Consider the following 25,047-nt stretch of genomic DNA (forward strand, 5'->3'; position numbering starts at 1 on the left):
CCCCCCAGCCACCCTTGAGCCTTCTGTGTCTCCCTCCCTGAGCCCCCTGAGCCCCTCAAGCCCCCTGTGTGTCCCCTTCATGTCCCCTACCCAGACCACCCATAATCCTCGCAAGCCCCCCCAGTCCCGCTGTCCCCCCACCCCTCACCAATATCCGTGTGCTCCCGGCCCAGCGCCGCCAGTGTCAGGAACAGCAGCTCCCGGTAGATGCTCCTGGGGGGGGCAGAAAAGGCCATGAAGGGAGGGTGGGGGGTCCAGGGGGGTTCCAGGGCATCCCTGAGTACCTGTGCAGGGTCTGGGGGGCTCCGGGGGCTGCGAGGGTCTCGAGGAAGAGCCCGATGGCCTTGTGCACCTCGTTGAGCCCCACGTGGGTCAGCAGGGCCTCCAGGAAGGACAGTGAGAATGGGGGGGCTGGGGGGCCCCAGGGGCGCAGCCGGGGGGGCACGTTACCTGGGGGACCCCAGAGTGTGACCCCAGAGCAGCCCCAATGTCCCCAGACCTCGAAAATGGGGGACACAGGGACCCTCAGGGGCTCAGCCAGGGTCCCCAAAGTGTGCTCAGTGTGACCCTGGTGTGACCCCAGTGTCCCCAGAGTGACCCCAGAGTGTCCCCAGTGTCCCCAACCCACCAGGGATGGTACCCAAGGGACCCAAAAGTGTGCTCAGTGTGACCCCAGAGTGCCCCAGTGTCCTCACACCCCCCAGAAGGGGTGGCCTTGGGACCCCCAGGGGCACAGTGATGAGGGGACGTTACCTGGGGAGACCCCAAACTGTGTCCCCAGCGTCCCCAGACCCCCAGTGATGTGCCCCCGTAGGTGTGTCCCCAAGGTGTTCCCGACTCCCCTCTTTGCCCCCCACCAATGCCCTCCTCCCTCCACCCTCTGGGGGACCCCAAACATCCCCGTGCCCCCCATTCCTGAGCCCCCCCTGTCTCCTGGAGCCCCCCAGTGCCTCCCACCCCCCTTCTGTCCCCCCCTCACTGTGGAGCCTCCAGAGCACGTAGAGGGGGGGGCAGCTCTCAGAGTCAGGGGTCAGGACGTCCCACAGGAGTCGCACTCGGACCCGGGGGGGCTCGGGGGACTGGGCCTGTGGGGGGGAGAGTGGAGCTGGGACCCCCCAAACCCCTCAGAGCCACCCCCAACCCCTCAGAGCCACCCCAAAAGCCACTTACAGCTACACCAAACTCCTCAGAGACCCCCAAAAACCCTCAGAGACCCCCCAAACCCCTAGAGCCACCCCAAAACCCACTCATAGTCCCTCCAGAAACCCCTCTCATCCCTCTCAAACCCCTCACATCCCCCCCAAAGCCCACAATTCCCCCAAACCCCTTCACATTCCCCCTCAAAACCCACAAACCCCCCAAGCCCCCTCACATCTCTCTCAAGCCCTCTCGCATTCCCCCCCAAACCCTTCATATCCCTCCCAAACCCCTCAGATTGCCCCTTGCATCCCCCCCAAACTCCCTCACCCGCCCCCCAGCCCCCCTGGCAGCCCCCCCCGGCCCACCTGGGGGTGCCGGCGGGCGTGGTGGGAGCCCAGCAGCAGCAGGGGCAGGTTGCTGGGCAGTGCCAGGCGCTGGAAGTACCACACCAGGTTCCAGTATATGATGGGGTGACTGTCCACCAGCTCAGGCTGCGCCAGCAGCTCCCCCCCCTCGTTCTCCACCAGGCTCTCCAGCTCCTTCCGCAGCACCAGCGGGCTCAGGTAGGCAAAGGCCACCCTCTCGGAGAGACCTGGGGGCTGGGCAAGGCAGGGAGGCAGAGATGGGACCCCCAGGGACCCCAAAAACTGGCATAGGGGACCCCTCGCCCAGCCCTGGGCCTGGGGATGGGGGGGGACAGAGGTGGGACCCCCCAGGAACCCTAGAAACTGTGATGGGGGATCCCCTACACCCCCAAATCCCAGAGTCCCCCTTCCCCCTGAAGTGACCCCCCCAGCACCCCTAAATCAGAACCACGAACCTCCACTCCCAGCCCCTGCAGGGATGCCCCCAACATCCTCAAATCCCAGGGTCCCCCTTTCCCCTGCAGGTCCCCCAGCACCCCCCTGGGGATCTCTGCCCTCCATCATCCCCCAGGGGTGTCTCCTTGCCAGTAACCCCCTGGGGGTCTCTCCCCACGTCACCCCTCAGGGTGTCTCTCCCCCCACATTATCCCCCAGGGGTCTTCCCCCTCCCCATACCGGGGTCTCGGTGCAGCCGTTGCACAATTGGGGGTCGGGGTGGGGGTCGGGCCCATCCAGGGCGAGGCAGCGCCGGCGGTCACTGAGAACTGGCCCCTGCACGGGTGGGGGCACCGGCAGGGGCCTGGGGGAGCTGCAGGAGAGAGGAGGAGGGGGGCTCAGGAATGGGGGGCCCTGGGGGATGTTTGGGGTTCCCTGGAGGATGGAAGGAGGGGGGAATGGTGGGGGGCAAAGAGGGGGGTCGGGGACACCGTGGGGACACCGTGGGGACACTGGGAGGCTGTGGGACATTGGGGTGCCCCCAGAGCACAAGAGCACGGCGAGGGGGGACACAGCGGGCTGGGCCCAGCAGGGAGGATGTGGGAGGTCCCAGAGGGGGGTCCTGGGGGTTCTCGGGGATTCCCACCTGGGGGGCCGCCGGAGGTCGCGGATCTCGATGCTCAGGAAGGGCACGAAGGAGCGGGAACAGAATGGGCAGCTTGTGTTGAGGTTGGAGTCATCGGAGGTCCAGCCGGCCATGAGCTCCTCATCGAACACCAGCGTGGCACAGCCCGGGCAGCGCGAGCAGCTTGACAGCAGCACCTGCCCGGGGGGAAGGTGTCTGTTACCCTGGGATCCCCAAACCTGGGCTATGACCCCCCCAAACCCCTCCCAAACCCAAGCTCTTGACGCCTCCAAATCTGAGCTCCTCGTCAAACACCAGTGTGGCACAGCCCAGGCAGCTCGACAGCAGCACCTGGGGGGGGATTGTTATACTGCGACCCCCAAACCTGGGCTATGACCCCCCCCAAACCTGAGCTCTGGTCCCCCAAACCCTCAGCTCTGACCCCTCAAATCTAAGCTCTGCCCCTCCAAATCCCTCCCAGACGCCTCAGCTCTGGCCCTCCCATTCCCTCAGCTCTGACCCCCACAAACCCTCCCAAATCCCTTTCTTTTGACCTCCCCAAGCCCCTCAGCTCTGACCCCCAAATCTCTGAGCTCTGACTGCCCAAAGCCCCCTGGTCTGTCCTCCAAACCCCTCCTAAAGCCTTTACTCTGCTCCCCCCCCAGATCTGAGCTCTGACTCCCCGAACTCCCTTGGCCCCCACCCCTCACCTCCAGGGCAGGGGGCTCCATCCCTGCTGTCCCATCTGGGGGGGGCTCGGTGGATTTGGGGGCCCCGGTGCTGCCCCCCGAGGCGTCCGACAGGTCCAGTTCACTGGACACAGAGCTCTGGGGGGGGACGACACACAGTCAGGGGGTCCCGGGGGGGACAGAGGGACAGACGGAGGGACAGACGAAGGGACAGTCAGCCAGCCAGCCCCTCCCCACAGACGGTACCTCGGACGCCGTGGATTCGGGGCGTTCCCGGGGGCGCAGCCGGGGAGGTTCCGCAGGGCTGCGCTGGGGGGGCGTGTCCCGGTGGTCCCGCGGCTCCGATCCCCGGCGCTCCCGGGGCGGCTCTGCGGGGCGGGGCGGGCCCCGTTTGCCGGGGGACAGCAACTGCTGCAGCTTAGCCGCTAGCCCACGCCGCGGGGTGCCGCCCCCGCCGCCGGGACCCCCGGAGCTCCCCCCGGGGCCCCCCTCGTCCCTCCGGGGGTCGCTCTCGTCCGTGTGGAAGCTGATGTCGGACAAGCTCCCGTCGGCAGAGCCGGGGGGGCCCTGCGGCCGGGGGGGCCCCGAGGGCGGGGTGGGGGCTGCGGGGATCAGGGGGTGCTCCCCGGACCCCCCCCGGGCCCCCCCCTCGTTGCGGGGGAAGCTGAGGCTGCCGCTCTTCACCAGCCGGGGGGCCGGGGGGGGGTCCCGCAGGCTGCGCCCCGCCCAGGTGGTCTGACGCTGCAGGGGGGGGCGCGAAGGGGGAAGGGCTCGGTCACCTGGAGGGGACACAAAGGGGGCATCAGGGGGGTGACAGGGCCCTCCATCACCCCAACAACCCCTCCTACGGGGGGGGCTCGGTCACTTCGGGGGGGACAAATGGAGGGGGTAAAGGGGGTGTCAGGGCTCCCTGTCACCCCAACAACCCCTCCTACTCAGGGGGGCTCAGACCCTGTCAGGAGGTGACAAGGGGGGTGTCAGTGGGGTGACAGGGCCCCCCAAGCCTCCCCTCAACCCCCCCTACTTGGGGGGGCTCAGCCCCTGCCAGGAGAGGACAAGGGGGTGTCACTGAGGTGACAGTGGCACCCCCACTCCCTGCCTACTCAGGGGGTCTTGGCCCTTGTCAGAAGGTGACAAGGGGGTGTCAATGAGTTGACACGCCTCACACACATCCCCTGCATTCCCTCCTTACCCGGGGGGTCCCCGTTGCTGCTCCGCCGCTCCCGCTGCCGCAGGGGCTGCCGGAACTGGGCCGCCCCCAGCACCACATTCCGGAGTTTGGCCCAGCGCAGCCGCCCTCCCTGCGTCCCCGCTGGCCACTTGCTCTCCAGCACCGCCTGGGGGGGTGGTCGGTGGGGTCAGCCGGGGCTGGGGGGACCCCCGGACACCCCTCCCCCAGGGGTGTCCCCCCGCAGGGTCACCTTGTTGTAGTAGCCGTAGGTGACGGTGTTGGGGACAATGCCCGCACGTTTCATCTCGAGCAGGACGCGCACGGACAGCACGGGCTCCCCGTACTGCCCACACAGCTGCATCAGGATGCGGTAACACACCTGGGGGAGAGGAAAACGGGTCAGCACGGGACCCCCCCGGGCAGGGAGGGACCCTCAACCCCAGCCACGGGACAGAAGTGGGACCCCCCACACTGGAGGGTGGGAAAGACCCCCCCAGATCGAGTCCAGCCTGTGCCCCATCCCCACCTTGGCCCCAGCCCAGAGCACTCAGTGCCATGGCCAGTCCTCCCTTGGACACCTCCAGGGGTGGGAACTTCCCTACCTCCCTGAGCAGCCCCTTCCAAGGCCTCACCACCCTATCCAGCAAGAAATTCCTCCTCATGGCCAACCTGACCCTCCTCTGGCACAGCTTGAGGCCGTTTTCCCTTTTCCTGTCCCTTGTTCCCTGGGAGCCGAGCCCGACCCCTTCCCGGCTCCCCCCTCCTGTCAGGGAGTTGTAGAGAGCCAGAAGATCCCCCCTGAACCTCCTTTTCTCCAGGACGAGCCCCCCCCCCCAACTCCCTTAGGAGTTCTCCAGACCCTTCTCCTGGTGCTCCAGCCCCTTCCTCAGCTCCTGACCCTCCCCCTGGCACAGCTCCTGGCACAGTCCCCCAGCTCCTGCCCCTGCTTACACGGAGCAGAGATCGGAGCTGCCCCTCAGGAGGAGCTGCAGCCCCCTGAGGTATCCCCCCAGTCTCCTCTTCTCCAGCTGAACAAGCATCAGTTGCTCCCTGTGTGGCCTCTCCAGACCATTCCCTATCCTCGTGTCCCTCCTTTGGACACCCATCCCCACCTTGTCCCCCAGCCCAGAGCATTGAGTGCCACGTCCAGTCCTTCCCTGGACACCCCCAGGGTTGGGCACTCCCCCACCTCCCCGGAGCATCCCTTGCCAACACTCCCAGTGCAGATTTGGCCCTGGCAGGACCCACCTCGTCGGGCAGCACCACCTTGTGCTGCTCCATCTGGCGCAGGACGTCGTAGGCGAGCTGGAGGGCGCTGAGCTTGGCGGGGGCAGCGCGCACGTGGGTGGGCAGGTACAGGAACCAGAGGCCATAGCAGTGGCCCAGCAGGCACCGCGCCCACAGCTCCGGCACCGCCGACGACTTCTGAGCCACCCGCTGCGCCACCTTCATCTCCTGGGCACGGGGACACGGAGTCAGGGCGACTGGGGGTCGGGAACTACAGGGGGGGCACCCAGAGAGGGGGCACGGATTGCGGGGACACCTGTCCAGGTGTGATGGATCACGGGGACACCTGTCCCAGGGGGACACCTGTCCAGGTGTTGTCCCAGGGGGGGACCTGCCCAGGAGTGACAGCCCACAGGGGCACCTGTCCAGGTGTCACAGCTCAAGAGAACAGGGGACAAGAGTCAGAGGGGCACCTGGAGAGGGGGTACGGCTCACAGCGACAGGGACAAGGGTCAGGGGACTCTGGGACATCCAGGGGGGCACCCGGACAGGTGTCAAGAGTTCATGGGGGCACCGGGACAGGGATCACAGCTCATGGGGACAGGGACAGGACTCAGGGGAGGTGGGACATCCAGGGGGGCACCTGGGTAACGATCACAGCTCACAGGGACACCTGTCCACGGTGGGCACCTGTCCAGGTGTCAGAGTTCATGGGGGCACCTGGACAGGTGTCACAGCTCAAGGGGACACCTGTCTAGCTGTCATCGCAGGTGAACACCTGCCCCTGTCCCATCTCACACAGACATACCTGTCCAGGTGTCCCATCTCACACACCACCCTGCCCACGTGTGCCACCCACCTGTTTGGTCCTGCGAGGAGCGGGGCTGCTCGGGGCGCTGCTCCGGGCCTGGCACAGCTGAGCCACCAGTGGGTCCCGGGGGGGCTCCAGCAGCTCCGGGCACAGGGTGGGAAACCCGTCGTACCTGGGGGGGCACAGGTGAGTAGCGTTTGGGGGCTGGCAGGTGGGCAGGGGTCTGGGGAAGGAGGGTCTCACCTGTACCGCGCCGGGGGCTCGGCCCCATCTGGCCCCGCCGGCTGCTCTGGGGGTGTGATGAACACCGTGTGCTCCCCGCCCCGGGGGTCATCCAGCTCCATCAGGGGGGTGTCCTCCGGCTTCTCCAGGTCTGCCTGCACCTGGGGGGGCACAGGGGTCACTGGGGACATGGGAGGGGCAGTGGGACACACCTTGTCCTGCACCTGGCAGGGCACAGGGGTCACTGGGGATATGGGGGGGGGCAGCGGGACACACGTTGTTGATGCAGTTGTCAAAGAACTCGAGGCAGGGGTGGTGGGACACAGAGGGGACACAGAGGGGACACAGAGGGGACAGAGGGGACACACCTTGTCGACGCAGGTGTCAAAGAACTCGAGACAGGGCTCACGGTCGCTGGCGAAGGAACAGTCCTCGATGAATTGGGTGAAAAGCTGCGTCTTCAGCAGCTGCCCATAGAACCGCTGGTACTGCCGGTCCCGGGAGCGCAGGAACCCTGCAGGCACACAGCATCAGAGGCGTGGATGGGTGGGATGGAGTGGGATGGGATGGGATGGGATGGGATGGGATGGGATGGGATGGGATGGGATGGGACAGGATGGGAGATGATGAGACAAGATGGAAGTGGACAAGATGGGATGGGATGGGATGGAGTGGGATGCGATGTGATGGGATGGGAGGGGATGAGACAAGACGGAAGTGGATGGGATGGGACAGGATTGGATGGGGATGGGATGGTCACCACATGACCCCCCTCCCAGCCCAGCCCAGCCCAGCCTGTGCCCACACTGACCCTGCAGGGCGAAGAGGCTGCCGGCGTCGCGCTCGGCGGGCGCAGGTGCGGGGGCGATGGGGCGCAGGAAGGAGCGGTACCCACGCAGGGCACAGGCCATGAAGCGCAGGAACGCCGCCCTCGCCTCCAGCTCCAGCTGCGCCCGCCGTGCCCCCACACCCTCCGCCGCGCTCAGCACCAGCTCTGGGGGCGCCTCGTCCGGGGCGCTCAGCACTGCAGAGACAAGGGGGACAGGGTCAGCACTGGGGACACCCACGGGGACCAGAACCGGGCTGGGGGACACGGGTTGGCTGGCTCCTGTTGGCCATAGCACTGCTGGGAATCTCAGGGTTCGGGTGGTACCAGTTGGCCATGGCATGGTCAGAAACCTCTAGGTTTGGGTGGTTCCAGTCGGCCATGGAATGGTTGGGAACCTCCTGGTTTGGATGGTCCCAGTTGGACATGGTGCAGTTGGGACCTTCCGGGTAAGGATTTAGGGACAAACATCACCGGGGGGGGTCTCCTACGGACCACCCAGCCAGGACAACGACACCAATGAATCATTCTTTGAGGAACTAAGATACCTCCAAACCAATTGCCCTCGTCCTTATGGGAGGACCCCAGCCCTAACCCTAACCCACCAGACCCCCTCAGGACCCCCCAGGCTCCCCACTCACGCTCGTCTAGCTGCTGGGCCAGGCTGTGCAGGGTGGCCAGCAGCACCTTGCAGGGTCGGCGGGGCAGCGCACGGGGCGGCAGCAGCTTCCGCTCCTCGCTCCTGGGGGGCACAGGGCAGGGAGGGCAGGGCAGGCACTGCCCCCAGACCCCCCCCCGGGCACTGCCCACCCACCCCCCAGCCCGGGATCAGCACGGGACACTCACTGGAAGATGGTGTTGGTGTCCAGGTCGACGAAGATGACGTCGCGGGGGGGCTCGTAGAGGTCGAAGTAGCTGGAGTGGATGCCTACAATGAAGGGCACGGGGGCACACAGCACGTCAGCCAGCGCCAGTGGGCACAGCGGGATGTAGGGGCACTGCCAGCGCAGGGGGAAGATCATCTGGGGACAGGACGAGGGTGGTCAGTGGCGCAGGGCCCCCGGCATGCGCACGGGGGGGCCCCAGAGCTGTGGGATGAGGATCCTCAGCACCACTGGGGTCTCCAGAGCTGTGGGACCAGGATCCCAGTGCTGTGGAACCAGAATCCCAGTGCTGTGGGACCCCAGTGCTTCGAGACCAGGATTCCCAGAGCTGTAGGACCAGGATCCCCAGTGCCACGGGACTGGGATCCCCAGTAACACTGGGGTCTCCAGTGCTGTGGGACCAGAATCCCAGTGCTGTGGGTCCCCAGTGCTTCAGGACCAGGATCCCCAGAACTGTGGGACCAGGGTCTCCAGTGCCATGGGATTGGGATCACCAGGGCTGTGGGTCCCCAGCCCCACAGGATTGGGGGTCCCCAGACACACAGAATGGGGGATTCCCAGCACTGCAGCCCCCTAGCCCCCCAGTATGCAGCCCCCAGCCCCAGGGGGTGTCCCCCGTGGTCACTCACCGCCACCAGGGCCTCTCCCACGCTGGTCAGCACGTCGGGGCGCAGCGAGTGGATGAGCAGCTTCTGCTCGGTGAGCACGGCCACCAGCAGGGCCACGGCGTTGTCGGGGCCCAGGTTCTGTAGCAGCGTCAGGAAACTGGCCCCACTGAGGGGGGATGTCACCAGGCTGCCCCATGGCCCCCCCACACCCGTGTGTGCCCCTCCAGGATCCCAAAACCACCCCTACCTGAGCGGCAGCGGGGACGACACGGGCCGGCACAGTAGGAGGCTGTCATAGGGGGACATCTGTGGGGACAGTGGGACACAGTGGGCTGGAGTGGGGGCACAGGGACGGGGGGGGGGGTTGGGGAGCACTAGGATGTGTTGGGGGGCACTGGGGCCACACAGCCCCCCCCGAGGTGGCTCACCTGGACCAGGATCCGCGGGCGCTGCGGGGACGGGAAGGGCACGTTGTGCATGAAGTGGGAGATGTGCCTGTGGGCAGAGACCCCGACAGGTCACCCCATCCCCAAACTCACCCCAAAACCCAACCAAAACTCATCCCCAAACCCACCCCGAATTCACCCCAAATTCATCCCCAAATCCCCCCACAACTTCCCCAACCCCACTTTAACCTCACACCCCTTCCAGCACAAACCCACCTCAAATCCACCCCTAACCCTGCCCTAAACCCACCCCCAACTCTGCCCCAAACGCCCCCGAGCCCCCCTCAGCCCCTGCTCACGTCTCCAGGGGCAGCACATGGGGGCCAGAGATGGAGTAGCGGTAGATGAACATGAGGAACTTGCGGAAGACGTCGAAGAAGGGCCAGTGGGACAGGACGCAGATGCTCTTGCGGGTGTGCAGGGACCGGCCCGGCACCGGCCGCTTGTCCACCACGCTGAGCAGCCCCAGGCGCAGCGCCTGCCCCTCCGACAGCCGCTCCCGCGGGAATGCCTCATGGAACTGGATGGCAGCGCCGTACACCTGCGGGAGGGGGGCACAGGGAGAGGGCGTCGGCGGGGAGCGGGGCACGAGGACACCCGGCATGCAGAGATGGGGACATGCAGCCCAGGGCACTGGGGTCATTGGGCCATGGGGACCTGTGGCACTGGAGACCCCATCCCATAGCACTGGGGCCACGCAGAGCTGGGGACCTCCATCCCATGGCACTGGGGACCCCAGGCACTGGGGACCTGTGGCACTGGGGACCCCCATCCCATGGCACTGGGAACTCACAGCCCTGGGGACCCCCATCTCAGAGCTCTGGGTACCCCCAGCCCTCATCTCTGCCCACCTCCCGAATCTCCCACCCCCTGAGCCCCTCGTGCCTTGTCCCCCGAGGCGCCGGTGAGGACAAAGGTGGAGAAGACAGGCAGGGGGTACTTGGTGCCTGCAGGCCAGCTCTCGATGGTGGCCCCCATGGGCAGGCAGAACACAGGCACCGACTCGGGCAGCGGGAACTGCTCGCTGTCCTGCTCGGGGTACCGGCCCAACAGCCCTGGGGGACACGGACAGGAGGATGAGACCCCTGGGTCACCTCCCCCTCCGCTCAGGGTACTGGCCCAGGAGCCCTGAGGGACACAGGGACACAGGGATGAGACCCCTGGGTCAACCCCCTGCTCAGGGTACCAGCCCAGGAGCTCTGGAGGACAAAGGGACACAGGGACACATAGACACCAGGATGAGCCCCCCAGGTCATCTCCCACACCCCAACGAGGAAGGGGTGCCCAGAGACCCCCAAACCCACCCCCCTAAAACCTCCCCACAGTAAGAGACCCAATTGCCTCCCTGTCCCAGTAAGGGACCTCATTGAGACCCCAGTAAAGGACCACATTGCCCCCCAGTAAGGGACCCACTCCCCTCCCAGGAAAGGACTCCGCTGCCCCCCCAACAAGGCACTCCATTTCCCCCCAGTAAGGGACCCCATTGTCACTCCCCCCAATTAGAGACTCCAGTAAGGTACCCCCTTACCCCCCCGTCCCCAATAAGGGACCCCACTACCCCCCTCCTCCCCACTAAGAGACCCCAGCTTCAAGGGCCTGACAGGAGGAGTTGGGGGGTCTTCAGCACCTGAACTACCTTCTTTTACTTCCCAAAACCCCTGAGAAGGCCCAGGGCCTCCACCCCCACAAAATCCATCACGTGCCAGCTGGGGGGGGGAGTTAATTACCATAAAATATACTTTTAAAAAAAATAATAATAATAAATGATTCCAAGGTCCCTTTGGGGGGGGTCCAGGCCCCCCAGCCTGAGCTCCCCACCTGCCTCGTAGACCAGCGTGTTGCCCTTGGCCACGGCGATCTTGTAGCACAGGAACAGGGCGGGGCCCCACTGCAAGGAGGGACCAGGATTGGGATGGGGATTGGGATCAGGGGGGTCAGTGTATGATCAGGGGGATTGCCAGGCAACCCCCCAGACCCACCATGCTGGTGTTAAGGTTCCTGTCGACGCGGCAGAAGGTGTGGGGGGTGGTCTCCCCTTTGCTGGGCATGACGAGGCAGATGTCGGTGACGCCCAGGCTGTGGTGCCCAGGGGGCTCAGCCGCGCGCCGGAACGTCAGGAACGTGCGCTGGTGGCCCGGGGAGCCCGAGGCCAGGTTGGCAGAGCGGCTGTAGGGGGTCGTGTCCAGGATCTGGTAGCCCGGCTTGGGCCGGTCCTTGCCCTCGTAGTGCACCCTGTGGGGGACAGGGGTGAGGGGGACCCTGGGGGGCTGCTGTGACCCCTCCTCAGGATCCCGGAATCCCACAGTCACACAGCCCCAGAATCACCAAGGCTGGAAAAGACCTCCACGATCATCAACTCCCCCCTGTGCCCCATCCCCACCTTGGCCCCCAGCCCAGAGCACTCAGTGCCACGGCCAGTCCTTCCTTGGACACCTCTAGGGCTGCAGACTCCCCCACCACCCTGGGCAGCCCCTTCCAAGGCCTCACCACCCTTTCCAGTAAGAAATTCCTCCTCATGGCCAACCTGACCCTCCTCTGGCACATCTTGAGGCCATTTCCCCTCCTCCTGTCCCTTGTTCCCTGGAAGAAGATCCTTGGGATACCCCCTCCTGTCAGGGAGTTGCAGAGAGCCAGAAGGTCCCTCCTGAGCCTCCTTTTCTCCAGGATGAGCTCCCCCAGCTCCCTCAGGAGTTCTCCAGACCCTTCTCCTGGTGCTCCAGCCCCTCAAAGCAAATTTAGGGGCCCAGACCTGGACACAGCACTCGAGGTGTGACCCAGGACAGAGGAACAATCTCTGTCCTGCTCCTGTGGCTGATCCAACCCACATGTCACTGACCTCCTTGCCCGCTTGGGTATACCTGGGTCACGTCCGGCCGCTCTCATCAGCACCTCCAGCCTCTTTCCCAGCTTTCCAACCTCTCTCCCACCCTGTCGTGGGGTGCCCCGTGCAGCACTTGGGGTGTCCCGTGCAGCACTTGGGGTGTCCCCAAACTCACCCCAGTTCGATGAGGGGGGGCTTGTCCCTGCCGCGCTTGTAGCACAGGAACATCTGGGGGTTGTTGAGCAGCCCCGCGTTGAGGTCCACGGGGTGGCCCGACGTGGTGGTCTCGATGCAGGTGAAGCCCTGGGGCACCTCCTCGCCCTGGGAGCGGATGATCACGGCCACGTCCGTGATGGGCTCCGCAGGCCGCGCCGGCCGCGCTGGCTCCTCCTCCAGCGCCCGCGACGCCTCGGCCAGCCCGGCCACTACGAAGTAATCCACCAGCTGGGGGGGCTTCTCGTCCGCCATGTCACACCATCTGGGGGGGGGGGAACACCCTGGGAATGCCACCGGAGCCACTGGATCCCCCTTTCTCAGCTCCTCCCCCCGCGGTGCCCCGTGGAGCCGCCAGCACGGGAAGGGAGGAGGTTTCCGGTCACGCCGTGGGGCACCGGGACCCCCCCGGGACCAGCAGGGCCCCCCCTGGCACTGGAAGGCTCCCCTGGGTGGTGTTCAGAGGTGGGACCCTCACCCCCTGCCGTGGCACCCCCGGGTTGCAGGCTCACCCTTCGTTTGGGGTCCCCCTCCTGCATCTGTCCCCTGTGCCCCACCCCAGGTCCCCAGAGCCTCCTCATCCCCCCAAACCCTCCCCCCCGACCCGTTCCCAGCACCCCCAGCTTGCCAGGACAGGGGGTCCTTGGAGCCTCCGGGGGGAAGGGGAGGAAGGCAGGAAAGGGGAAGGAAACGGGAGCTGGGGCCGTGAACGCCCGCGTCACCCCCCAGGCCCCCCCAAACACGCGGGGGGCCAAAACAACCCCGGCCCCTCCATGGAGAGCCTCCCTAAACACCTGGGGGGCCAAAACAACCCTGACCTCTCCATGAAGAGCCCCCCAAAACACCTGGCGGGCAAAACAGCCCCGACCCCTCCATGGAGAGCCCCCCAATAGCCCGAACAATCGGAGGGGGCAAAACAACCCCGACCCCAACATCAAGACCCCGGGCAGGGACGGGGGGGGGCACCGTGACCCCAGGGGAGCCCCCCCGGGAGGGGAAGGCACAACCCCATTAACCGGGGGGGTCACAACCCCTGGGAACAGGGACATCCCCTCGGCTGAGTAGGGGTCGCAGCCCCCTTGGCCGGGGGGTCGCAACGCCCCGGGGACAGTGACACCCCCTTAACCAGGGGGAGGAGGGGGGCGATGTCACAACCCCCTGAGGACGGTGACACCCCTTGGCTGGGGGCGGGTCACACCCCCCTGGTGACGGTGACACCCCCTTGGCTGAGGGGGTCACATCCCATGCACGGCCTGGCAGGGTTCCCCATCCCCATGTCCCCCCCAGTGACCCCCCAGAAGGGTCCTCCGTGCCCGTGTCCCCCCCTGTGTCCACCCCCAATGTCGCCCCCACCTCCGCACCCCCCCCGGGCCCCACAGGCCCTGCCTCGGGCCCTGCAGCGCCCGCCGCCCCCTGCTGCCCCCCGGCCCGGCTCCCCTGTGTGCCCTCCGTTCTCTGCGATCCCCCTGACCCTCCCGGATCCCCCAAGACTCCCGGTTCCCGCCCGGTACCTGCGGCCGGGCCGGCCGGGCCGGGCCGGGCCGTCCCTGGTTCCGCTGGGCCGCGACAGCCACAGAGCGCGGCTCCGCAGCGACCCCTGGCGGCCCGGAGGACCCGCCGCACACGCCGGGGGACATCGACACCCCCCCCCCCGACACCCCCAGGTACCCGGGACTCCCCCCCAGATCCCACAGAAACTGCCAGGACCCCTTCAAGCACCCCCAAGAATTCAGAGGCCCCTCTAAGCCTCCCCAGGAATTGTGGGGACCCCATTGTCGCCCCCAAATAAGAGACCCCATTTCACCTCCTCCCCAATAAGGGACCCCCTTATCACTCTCCCAGTAAGACCCTACCGCCCCCCCCAATAAGGGACCTAATTTCTCCCTCCCTTCCTCAATAAAAGATCCCCTTCCCCCCCAGTAAGAAATCCCAATCCCAAAGGCCTGGCAGGGCCAAAGCGGGAGGGTCTGGAGCAGTTGAACCCCCCTCCTTTCGCGCCCCCCCCAAATCAGCCACGCATGCGTGGGGGCGGTTAATTAACATAGAATATATATTTTAAAAAATAATAATTATAAATCACTCTGGCTCCCTCGGGGGGGGGCTCAGGGCCCCCCACCCGTGGACGGGCCCTCCCCCCGTGCTACCCCGGGGAGGGGCAATTTTGGGGGGGGTGGGGGGACAAAGTTACAAGTGCTTTCTACACATCCCCAGCAGTTGGGTAATCTGGGGGGGGACTGGGGGTACATATTGGGGGGGGAGCGGAATTTTGCCTTAAAGATGATGATTAGCCAGAAAAATGATAAAGGCAGAAACTGCCCCCCCCGCCCCCCCACCGGGGGTCTCTACCTATGGGGTTTATGTACAGCCACCTCTGGGGGGGCCGGCCCCCCCCCCGCCGAGGTCTGGGGGTTCGGGGTCAGCTGGATTGCTCCCGCTCCCCAACATTCCCAGGGTTTTCCCAGGAGAACAGTGACCAGTGGGGGCAGGGGGTGGGAACTGGAGGGGGGAGCGCAGGGCTGGGACTCCCCTGGGGTTGATTTTGGGGGGCCAAGGGTGCCTGGATTGTTTCCCGTTGTCTCCCCCTCCCCAGTTTTCCCAGTTCTGAGGTGGCCCTGGGGCTTTCCCATGGGAACAGGGATCGACAGGACCTGGAGGTGGGAACTGGGGTGGGCAGTTGCAGTGCTGGACCCTCCCCCGGGCTTGATCTGGGGGGGCCATAGGGCTGAAGAGCGCCTGGATTGCACCCCTCCCCCCCTTTCCCGGGTGTTCCTGAAGAGCAGCACCTGCCGGGACTGGGGGCGGGAATTGAGGGGTGGTCGTGGTGCTGCAGCCCCCCTGCGCTCTCTGGGGGCGGTCGGACCCCTCCATGGCCTCGCTTTGGGGGCACCTGGATCACCCCCTTTTCCCTGTTTTCCTGGGTTTTTCCCGGGGAATGGGAATTGAGGGCGGATCTCATTGCTGGAGCCCCCCTCGTGCTCACTGCAGACCCCTCGATGGCCACGTTTTGGGGCCACCCGGCACCCCCCACGCTCCCTTTTCCAGTCTCAGCGGGAGCGCAGCGGGCGGCGGGGCCGGGGGGCGGCCCCGGGGGCGGCGCCGGGGGTCGCAGGGGGATCCCTGCGGCGGGGGGGGGCCTGCCGGGCTCACTGCAGGCGGTCGGAGCGGAAGGAGTCCTCGACGGCGGGGTCGGTGAGCAGCGCGCAGGGGTCGCTCAGCATGCTCAGCCCGTCCAGGGTGAGGGGCTCGATGCGCAGTTCCTCCTCCAGCCCCCCCAGCCCCCCCAGCGCCCCCCCCTCCACCTCGAAGCCCGGAACCCCTGCCAGCGCCGTTGCGATCTCCTTCGACAGCCCCGGTGGAGAGTCGCCTGCGGGGTGGGGGGGACGACAGGGGTGTCAGTGCGGCCCCAAGAGGGATGGGGGGGCCCACAGAGACTCCGTGATACCCCCAGAGACTCCAGGGCACACACACGCCCCGTGACACCCCACGGACCCCCTGTGACACCTCACGGACCCCCAATCCACCCATCCACCTCTGATACCCCACTGCCCCCCCATCCCACCCCTCCATGACAACACTCAGAGCCCCCATCCCATCCACCCCTCCATGATGCTCCCCAGCCCCCTCACCTGTGAAGATGATGTTGGGGATGGGCCCGTGGCGGCTGCAGTTGCTCAGGTTTGGGCGGTTCAGGGCAGGGGGGTCGTAGCCCCCCTCGCTCAGGGGGTAACTCAGGGCCCCCAGGTCGTCGGGGAACCCTCCGCTGTTCCCGGGTGGGCTCTCCCCCATCCCGAACTGCTCCAGCTGCGGAGAGAGGAGGGTTAGGGGTGGCCTCCCTGGAGTGTCCCCTGTCCCCATGTCCCCCCCAGTGACCCCCATAGTAAGCCCCCCCCGAGTGTCTCCTGTCCCCATGTCCCCCCCAGTGACCCTCCAGAGTGTTCCCTGTCCCCATGTCCCCCCCCAGTGACCCCCCTGGAGGGGTCCCCCATCCCCATGTTCCCCTCAATGACTCTGAGGGTCCCCATTGCCATGACCCCCCCCAGTGACCCCCCAAGGGTCCCCATTCCCATATTCCCCTCGGTAACCCCATGGAGTGTCCCGATGTTCTCTCCATGCCCCCCCCCGTGGGTCAGAGCTGTATTAGGGGTTCCCCCCTTTACCCCACTCCATGCCCCCCACACTCACACTGCCCAGGCCGAAGTCTCCGGGGGGCTGCGCCAGGGGCTGCCCCAGGGAGGGGCCAGGGGGAGGGTAGGGGGGGCCGTAGGGGCGCGGGGGGGGTGCGGGTGGCCGCGGGGGGGGTTGGGACCCCAGCAGCACCCCGGGCTGGCCGTAGGGGTACGGTGGGAGCCGCTGCTCCGGCAGCTTCGTGGTGTCCAGGGGCACCCCCTGCAGAGAGAGGAGGGGGGGTCAGCGGGACACCCCCACTTTGGGGGGCTCCACTGGCCCCCCCCGGGGCTGCTGGCACTGAGACTCCCGAGCTCACCCCTGGCTGCGGGGGGGGCCCGGGGGGGTCCCCATGGCAGGGGGGTGGCTGGGAGGGACATGGAGTGTTCCCCCAATGTGGGCAGGGCTGGGGGTTCTGAGGGGCAAGAGGGGCCCTGGGGGTGAGTGAGATGAGGATGGAAACAAGGTGAGAGGAGTGAGGGGGAGGAGGAAGACAAGGAAGACAAGAAGAGGGGGACGAGGAAGAGGACAAGAAGGATGAGAGGAAGATAAGGAGGAGGAAGAAGAGCAGGACAAGGATGATGGGAGGAAGATGAGGAGGAGGACCGGGGAAAAGGAGGACACAGAAAAGGGTAACAAGGAGGAGGAGGAAGAGAATGAGGAGGAGAAAGATAAGGGAGAAGGAGGACAGGGAAGAGGATGGAAAACAGGAGGATGAGGTGGGGGATGAGGAAGAGTACGAAGAGGGCAATGAAGAAGGGGACAAGGAAGAGGAGGACAAGGGGACTGAGGAAGAAGAGGAGAAGGAGGAAGACAAAGAGGACTAAGAAGAGAAAAACAAGGAAGGAGGCGGACAAGGATGAGGAAGATGAGGTGGGGGACAAAGAAGAGGAGAATGAGGGGAATGAGGAAGAGGGGGAGGAGGAGAGGGATGAGAAGGAGACCAAGGAGGAGAAGGAAGAGGGGGGTGAGGAGGAGGAGGATGAAGAGGATGAGGAGAAGGCGCGGCGATGGAGCCATGCATACCTGGGTGATGGAGGACAATGTGGGTGACATTGTTGGTGAGAACTGTTTGGGGTGCTGCCGTCTGGAGTCACCAGCCACGGGCAGGGACAGGGGGCTGAGCGGGACCCGGCGCCGGGGAGACGTGGTCCCAAAGGAGCCCCCCAGCCCCGAGGGCAGGCTGGGGTTGCTGGGCGAGGATTGGAGGGGCTGGCTCCGGGGGGACGTGGGCAGGGATGGGTTGGACAGCGAGGAGGACAGGGACGAGGGCAGGGACTGGTTGGACAGTGAGGAGGGGATGGAGGAGCTGCTGTGGGAGGACTGGAGAGAGGGGTTGCTGAGGGAGGCCTGGAGGGAGGGGCCGCGCAGGGAGGCCTGCAGGGAGGCCTGCAGGTTGGGGTTGCTCAGGGAGGACTGCAGGGACGGGTTACTCAGGGAGCTCTGCAGAGGTGAGGGGAGTCCTGTGGGCACAAAAACAGAGAGCATGTTACCCCCCAGCATGGCCCCATGCCCGGGGAGGGGCCTGAGGGGCTCCCCGGGGGGAGGGAAGGACCTGGGGGGCTCCCCAGGTGGAGGGAGGGGGATGGAGCCACCAAAACCATGGAGATGGACACAGCGATGGACACACTCACCTGGGGAGTCGTAGCCCAGCCCCCCCTGTGCCCCCCCCACTCACCTGGGGGGTCTCTGAGCTCCCATGTGCCCCCCCCACTCACCTGGGGGGTCTCTGAGCTCCCATGTGCCCCCCCACTCACCTGGGGGGTCGTAGCCCAGCCCCCCCGTGCCGGTGCCGCTGATGCCCAGGTGGGTCATGGTGGTGGCCAGGTTGGAGGTGCTGCTGCCCCCACTCAGTGGGGGGAACGGGGCCTCCTCGGGGTCCAGGGGGGTGGGCAGGGGGGATGGGAAGTGCAGCGTGGTCAGGTCAGGCAGGGACCCCCCCGTGTTGAGGGCCGAGGGCATGAGGGGCACGTTGGCAGGTTGGTCCGGGGACGGGAACACACTGGGGGGGTGCGAGATGGAGAGAGAGAGACAGGGGGGAACAGTGATGACACCCTGGCACCCCCTCCCCAGGGTCCCCCTCCCCAGTGCCCCCCTCCCCACTCCAGCCCCTCCCCAGTGCCACCCTCCCCACTCCAGCCCCTCCCCAGTGCCCCCTCCCCGTTCCAGCTCCCCAGCACTCACTGGATGCCCGGGACCTCACAGGATCGGGGCCGTGCTGAGGAGGACGAGAGCTGTGGGATCAGAGCGCAGGGATCAGCCCAGGTAGGGCCTTGGGGACACAGGGGGGCACCCGGGGGGGACATCCCCATGGCCCCCCCCCCACCTTCTTGGTGTCCCAGGGCTTCAGCGAGTGCTTGTTGTCATCAAAGTTCTCTTCGATGGGAGGCACTTGGAAAAGAAACACTGGGAAGGGGGAGGGGGGTCAGTGGTGGTGGTGGGGGACATCACAGCCCCCCCGGCCCAGGGGGGACACAGCTGTGACCTGGGCTCACCTTTGCTGTCCGAGTCCCCGTCCAGGAAACCTGTGGGAGAGCGGGTGGGTCAGGGGGGCAGAGAGGTGGGGAGGGGAGGCTGTGTGACCCCCCCCCGAGACCCCCAGGGGGTTGGGGGGGGCAGGGGGGTCTCACCCGTGCGTCGGCCAGGTGGGGGGGCAGCCTGGGAGGGGCCCAGGTAGGAGTCCTGGGGAGGGGGGTTCATCACACTCGTGTGCAGGGCCGAGTCAGAATTTGTCCTAAAAACGGGGATCACAGCATGGATCTGGGACCCCCACCCCATTTACACTCCCCACCCCCATTTACAGCCCCCATCCTATTTACAGCCCCCAACCAGTCCTGTCTCCCCCTCCCCACTGGAGTCCAGCCCCATCTCCCTCCTGGAGCCCTCACTCCCAGGCACAGGGGACAACAGGACCTCCCTGGGACCACCCTGTGCCCCCTCCAGGGCTGGGGGCATCCGTTGTGTTCACAGTTAGTTGTCCCAAGGCGAGGAAGGGCAGGGAAGGGCTGGGAAGAGGCTGCAGTGACAAGGGACAAGGGGGACGTTGTTCGTCCGCGGCACAGGAAACCTCCCCAACCCCCCCCCACACCCATGGGACAGGGACCCCTCCCCTCATGGGGGGCCCTGTAGGGGTCCTGTGGCTGAACCCAGGAGTCCCCAGGGCCACCTTCTTCCCCCCGGGGGTCTCAAGCCTGTGCCCACCCCGGGGGTCCTGTCTGGGAAACAGGGAGAAGAAAAAAAACAGGATCAAACCTGTTGAGAGCTGAGGGCAGCCGGAATAAATGTCCTTTTTCCATCGGGAAGTTGCTCCAGGGCATGGTCCTTTTTTTGGAAGGGAGAAACAGGGATTAGAGGGGCCAAGGAGGCAGGACACCCCTTGGGGATCCACGACCCCATTCCCTGCCGTGGGAATGCCCCAGTGAGGGCTGGGAGCTGTGGGAAGATAGAATGGGACTGGGCTGTCCCCCGTGGTGTCCCTTCTGGGTGGGACAGGGACACACCACTCCTGGGACTCCAGGGACGGATCTCGAGCTTGTATTTGTCTCCCATCCCTGTCCCCACCTGCTTCCTCTTGGCAGGATCCCTATTCCCATCTGAAACTCCTCCTCGAGCCCCCCAGTTTGTGGGACAATCCCAGGATCCAAGAGGCAGAAGCCCTCACCCCACTCGCAGCACTGCCGCACTTCCCCCTGCCCCCTTCCCACATCCCAGCCCTGTGGATCCTCCTGGGAATGCCGGGGCCTCTCCTGCTTCCAAAGCCTCAGGATGGGCCCCCGGGCTGCAGGGAAGGGCAGTGAATGGCAGGAATTACCTCCTCCAGCTGGGCTCAGGCGGAGGTGACAAGTAGGTGGGTCCGTAGGGGGAGCTGTCGATGTGGGGGCGCGTTAAGGGCCACACTGAGAGCAGGGGGGCTCCCAAATCCCGTGGGACAGGGAAGGGGACCGGGATAAAGGAGTAGGAGCAGGGAATGGGACTGGGATGAAGAGCAGCAAATGGCCAGGATAAAGGAGCAGGAGCAGGGAATGGGACTGGGATGAAGGATAAGGAGCAGGGAATGCCTGGGCTGAAAGAGTGGGAATAGGGAATGACCAGGATGAAGGAGCAGGTGCAGGGAATGCCCAGGAGCAGGGAATGGCCAGGTTGAAGGATCAAGAGCAGGGAATGCCTGGGAGCAGGGAATGGCCAGGTTGAAGGATCAGGAGCAAGGAATAGCCAGGTCGAAGGAGGGGCAGCAGGGAATGACCAGACTGAAGGATTGGGAGTAGGGAATGCCCAGGAGCAGGGAATGGCCGGGCTGAAGGATCAGGAGCAGGGGATGCCCGGGAGCAGGGAATGCCCACACTGAAGGATATCTGGCGGACGTAGCGGCGCAGGGGGGACACCATCCGGCGGGGGTCCCGCTGCACCCGCTCCACCAGCCCGTGGTGCCGCGTGCTCCGCGTGGAGTCCAGAGGGGAGGGGCCCTGCGGGGACAGGGCCAGTGAGACCCTCGGGAATGGGGACAGTGAGACCCCAGGGAATAGGGACAGGGAGAGCCCCAGGAACAGGGAGACACCTGGGAAAGGGCACAGTGAGACACCCGGGAACAGGGAAAAGGAGACACCCGGGAATGGGGCTCGGGAGAGGGGGGGACAGGTGAGACAACGGGGAATGGAGATCAGGAGAAGGAACAGATGACCCCACTGGGAAAGGGGCTCAGGAAAGGCCAATGATCCCACTGCGAAGGGGGCTCAGGACCAGCCTCGCCTCAGCACCAGAGATGGGAGTGAGCTCAGGGAGCATCCCCTCATCCCCTCTGCAGCTCCAGCCCCCCTTCCTGGGGCTGCAGCCCCCCCAGAGCCCCCAGCTCACCTGGAAGTCGGGCAGGCCAGAGCCGATCTGGTTGACGTTGGGCAGGGAGCCGCTGTAGAACGGACCCCGCCCGTGGGCCAGGCGCAGCTTCTGGGCCTGTAGCTGGGGGGGCACGGGGACAGGGGGGACAGGGGGGACATGGGGGGGATGAGGGGACATGGGAGACACAGAGGGACATGGAGGACACGTGGAGGGGTGGGAGGACATAGGGGGATGGGGAAGCACGGGGGGACGGGGGGGGACATGGGGGGATGGGGGAATGGAGGGGACAGGGGGACATGAGGGGACATGGGGGAGACATGGGAGAGATGTGAGGGGACATGGGGGACGGGGGGATGGGGGAGACATGGGAGGGACATAGGGGACACACGGAGACATGTGGGAAGGATGTGGAGGACATAGGGGGGATGGGGGGTCGTGGGAAGGACATGGGAGGGATGGGAGGGACATGAGGGACACAGAGGGACATAGGGGACACATGGGAGGGATGAAGGGACATGAGAAGGATGTGGGGGACATGGAGGGCACGTGGGGGGACACAGGGAACACAAGGGGGGGACACAGGGAACACAAGGGGGGGACACACAGGGGCACGTCAGAGGGGGCTGCGCAGGGGGCCGGGGGGGTTAGAGCCCCCCAAATCCCCCCTCACATCCCCCCGGACACCCCAGGCCCCCCCTTCCCCCACGGCATCACCCCCCGAGGTGACAGTGACCCCAGGGGGGAGAGGGGTTGGATCCGATCCCTTCCCGCTCCAGAGACCCCCTTCCTGCATCCATGGGAGCTCCAGAGTGGGAAGGAGGAGGGTCAGGAGCCCACAAGGGATGGAGGAGGGTCTGCTCATCCCACATCCCACATTACCGGAGTGGGGGGTGAGCCCCCCGGGGTGGGATCTGGGCTCTGCGGATCCCGAGGGATTTTCCAGCGGGATTTTCCAGCAGGCACCTCGTCCATGCCAAGGCCAGCCTGGAGATCCCAGCCCAGAGCTCAAGGCCGGGGAAGGAGTCACAGCACAGCCAGAGATAAATGGGATCCCAGGAAAACCCCGGGCAGGGGCCTCATCTCGAGAGAGGGAATGGGGAAGGAGAGATTCCCTGATCCCAAAGCACAAGGAAAGGGGGTTTCCCTGTTCCCAATCCACAGGGAAGGAGAGTTTCCCCCATCTAAATCCATACAAATTGCCTTCCCTTCGGAGCTGGGCAGATCCAAGCCCTGGACAAATCCCAGGGAAAGAGAAGCTGAAGCCCAAAAAAACCAGCTGGGAATCAGGAAACGCCAAATTCCTGAGCTTAAAACCACAGGGATCCAGATCCAGTCGGGGAAAAAAGAAGGAAAACCACCCAAAAAAGCAGAAGCTTTAGGCAGCAGCTGGAGAGATTAGTGTCTGGGGCTTAAGGGATCGGGATCGGGATCCTGCTCCGAGCCAGGATCCCACAGGGAGCCTGGAATCTGGGAATAGCTCAGGAATAGCTGGGAACAACTCCAGGAATCCCGGAGCAAAGCCTGGGGGGCTGTGGAGCCACTCCTGGGGCTGTAGGGAACGGATCCCGGAGGAATCAGCCCGAGCAGGGATCATTCCTCCGGGAAGGAATTCCCTGAGGAATTGTCCAAGGAAGAGATTAAGGGCTGAATTCCCGGAGGAGTCATTCCAGGAGGGATCAGGACAGTCCCACTGCACATTAACCAGTTGTTTGCTCTGCAAACACGGCCAAAGCCATTCCCAAAGAAGCACAGGGGAGGCTCCAGCCTATTCCCACACTCTCCTGGAATGGTCCAGCCTATTCCCAAACTCTCCTGGGATGCACAAGAGACTCCAGCCCATTCCCAAACTCTCCTGGGATGACACAAAACTCCAGCTCATTCTCAAATTCTCTTGGGATGCTCCAGCCCATTCCCAAACTCTCCAGAGATGCACAGAGGAGGCCCTCATTCCCAAAATCCCTGCAGATGGAAGCACAGCAGAGGCTCCAGCCCATTCCCAAACTCTCCTGGGATGTCTCCATCATCCCAGCAGTGACATCCCAGATCTCAGATCCCCTCAGAGCCAGGGCTCTCCCACCCCAAAATTCCCAGTTTTTAAAGCCCTGCTGGCTTTTCCCTGGGTTTTCTCTTCCCTGCCCCCTGGAAGAGCCTGTCCGTGTCTCCCTGGATCCCGCACTCCACCCTCTCACTCATCCATCTGAAGGCTCTGCCGGGAATGACCTAAATGCACCAAATCCTGGGATAACAGACACACAATTCCCAACCGGCTCCTCCTGAGGCTTCCCCTGCCTAGGAAACCACGTCCTGGAGCATTCCTAGCCTTCCCAATCTCCCAAGGTCCCTCCCAACAGCCCACGGAGACAACATTCCACCTTCCTGGAGCTGCTGGGTGGGAGTTATCCCAGATCCTGTCCCAAATCCCACCCCAGCTCCCATCCCAGCTCTGATCCCAGATCCCATCCCTTATCCCAACACTGCAATTCCCAGATTCCAACCAGGCTCAATCTCAGCATCTCCTAGGATGCAGCATCCACAGGATTCCACAGGATCCCACAGGATCCAGGGAGGATCCCGAGGGTCTCCAGGGACAGGGACAGACCCTGGAGCCCTCTGGAGGGGACAGCAGGTCCCGGATCTGTGGGATCAGGGATCCTTTTCGCACCCCAATTCCAGGACCTGGGATCCCCCCTGGACCCCTCTAACTCTCCCAAAAACCTTCTCATCTCCCCTGGACTCCTCTAACGCTCCCAAGAACCTTCCCATCCCCCTCCCAGACCCAAACTCTACCCCCCCCCCAAACTCTTCACAGCTCCCCTGGTCCCCTTCAACTTCCCTCTCCCCAAACCCTCATAGCTCCCTCGGGCCCCTTTAGCCCCCTCCCTAAACCCTTCAGAGCCTCCCTGGTCCCCTCTAACCTCTCAACCTTCCCATCCCCCCCCGACCCCTCAACCTCCCCCAAATTCTCCCCCCTCACTGCCCACAGCCCCCCCGGCCCCTCACGACCCCTCAATCCCGGACCCCCCCGACCCCTCACGACCCTTCTGGCTCCACCAACCCCTCACCGCGAGCCCCCCCCGGCTCATCACGACCCTCCCCGTTCCCTCACGACCCCTCAATACCCCCCATCATCCCCTCAGGGCCCTCCCGCCCCGCGGCGCATCCGGTAGGGCGGCCCGTCGCTCACCCGTGTGGAGCAGATCTCCATCATAACCTCCTCGAAGGCCGCGGTCTCCTCCGCCTGCCTCTGCTTCTGCAGCGCGATCTTCTCGCTGAACTTGCGCGGGTTCGAGGCCCCCGCGCCAGCCGAGGGCCCCGCGCCGGGCCCGGGCCCGGCCCCCGCGCCCGCCGCCGCCATCTTCCCCGCTCCGCCGCTCCGCCGCAGACGCAGCGCGGGGTGCGCCGGGACTTGAAGTTCGGCGGGCAGAACCCGCAACGGGAAAGAAGAGAGTCAAGACTACAACTCCCAGAAACAAGGAAAGAGCGCCGCGAGGGGCGACGGGGAATGAAGGCGCCGGGGTGCAGTGTGTAGGGTGGAGAGGGAAGAGGGGACTGCGAGTCCCAGAGTGC

The 25,047-nt window shown here is 65.4% G+C and overlaps 2 protein-coding genes across 2 annotated transcripts; both read right to left on the reverse strand.

Annotated features, from left to right (window-relative positions):
* Positions 1-80: 80 nt before the first annotated feature.
* Positions 81-12,970, reverse strand: DENND4B (DENN domain containing 4B). The gene is made up of 27 exons (XM_017838589.1): positions 12,446-12,970; positions 11,429-11,681; positions 11,268-11,337; positions 10,335-10,504; positions 9,749-9,990; positions 9,432-9,498; positions 9,251-9,309; positions 9,025-9,169; positions 8,358-8,533; positions 8,153-8,253; positions 7,497-7,709; positions 7,054-7,199; positions 6,707-6,846; positions 6,512-6,635; positions 5,674-5,880; positions 4,676-4,804; positions 4,447-4,591; positions 3,501-4,033; positions 3,276-3,392; positions 2,587-2,762; positions 2,198-2,313; positions 1,850-1,861; positions 1,506-1,732; positions 980-1,085; positions 733-753; positions 285-660; positions 81-213 (listed from the first exon to the last, which is right to left on the reverse strand). Exons 1-27 carry the CDS (start codon positions 12,736-12,738, stop codon positions 87-89), a joined length of 4,491 nt encoding a protein of 1,496 aa, XP_017694078.1. The 5' UTR covers positions 12,739-12,970; the 3' UTR covers positions 81-86.
* A 2,656-nt stretch (positions 12,971-15,626) lies between these two features.
* Positions 15,627-24,835, reverse strand: CRTC2 (CREB regulated transcription coactivator 2). Its single transcript, XM_017838592.1, has 14 exons — positions 24,665-24,835; positions 21,499-21,600; positions 21,000-21,110; positions 20,459-20,520; positions 19,900-19,968; positions 19,278-19,381; positions 19,143-19,172; positions 18,974-19,053; positions 18,832-18,881; positions 18,405-18,649; positions 17,674-18,110; positions 16,666-16,869; positions 16,110-16,284; positions 15,627-15,847 (listed from the first exon to the last, which is right to left on the reverse strand). Exons 1-14 carry the CDS (start codon positions 24,833-24,835, stop codon positions 15,627-15,629), a joined length of 2,061 nt encoding a protein of 686 aa, XP_017694081.1.
* Positions 24,836-25,047: the final 212 nt, after the last annotated feature.

Source organism: Lepidothrix coronata, unplaced genomic scaffold (assembly GCF_001604755.1).
Source record: "Lepidothrix coronata isolate B3197 unplaced genomic scaffold, Lepidothrix_coronata-1.0 Scaffold349, whole genome shotgun sequence".
In the NCBI taxonomy this organism is placed as follows: Eukaryota; Metazoa; Chordata; class Aves; order Passeriformes; family Pipridae; genus Lepidothrix; species Lepidothrix coronata.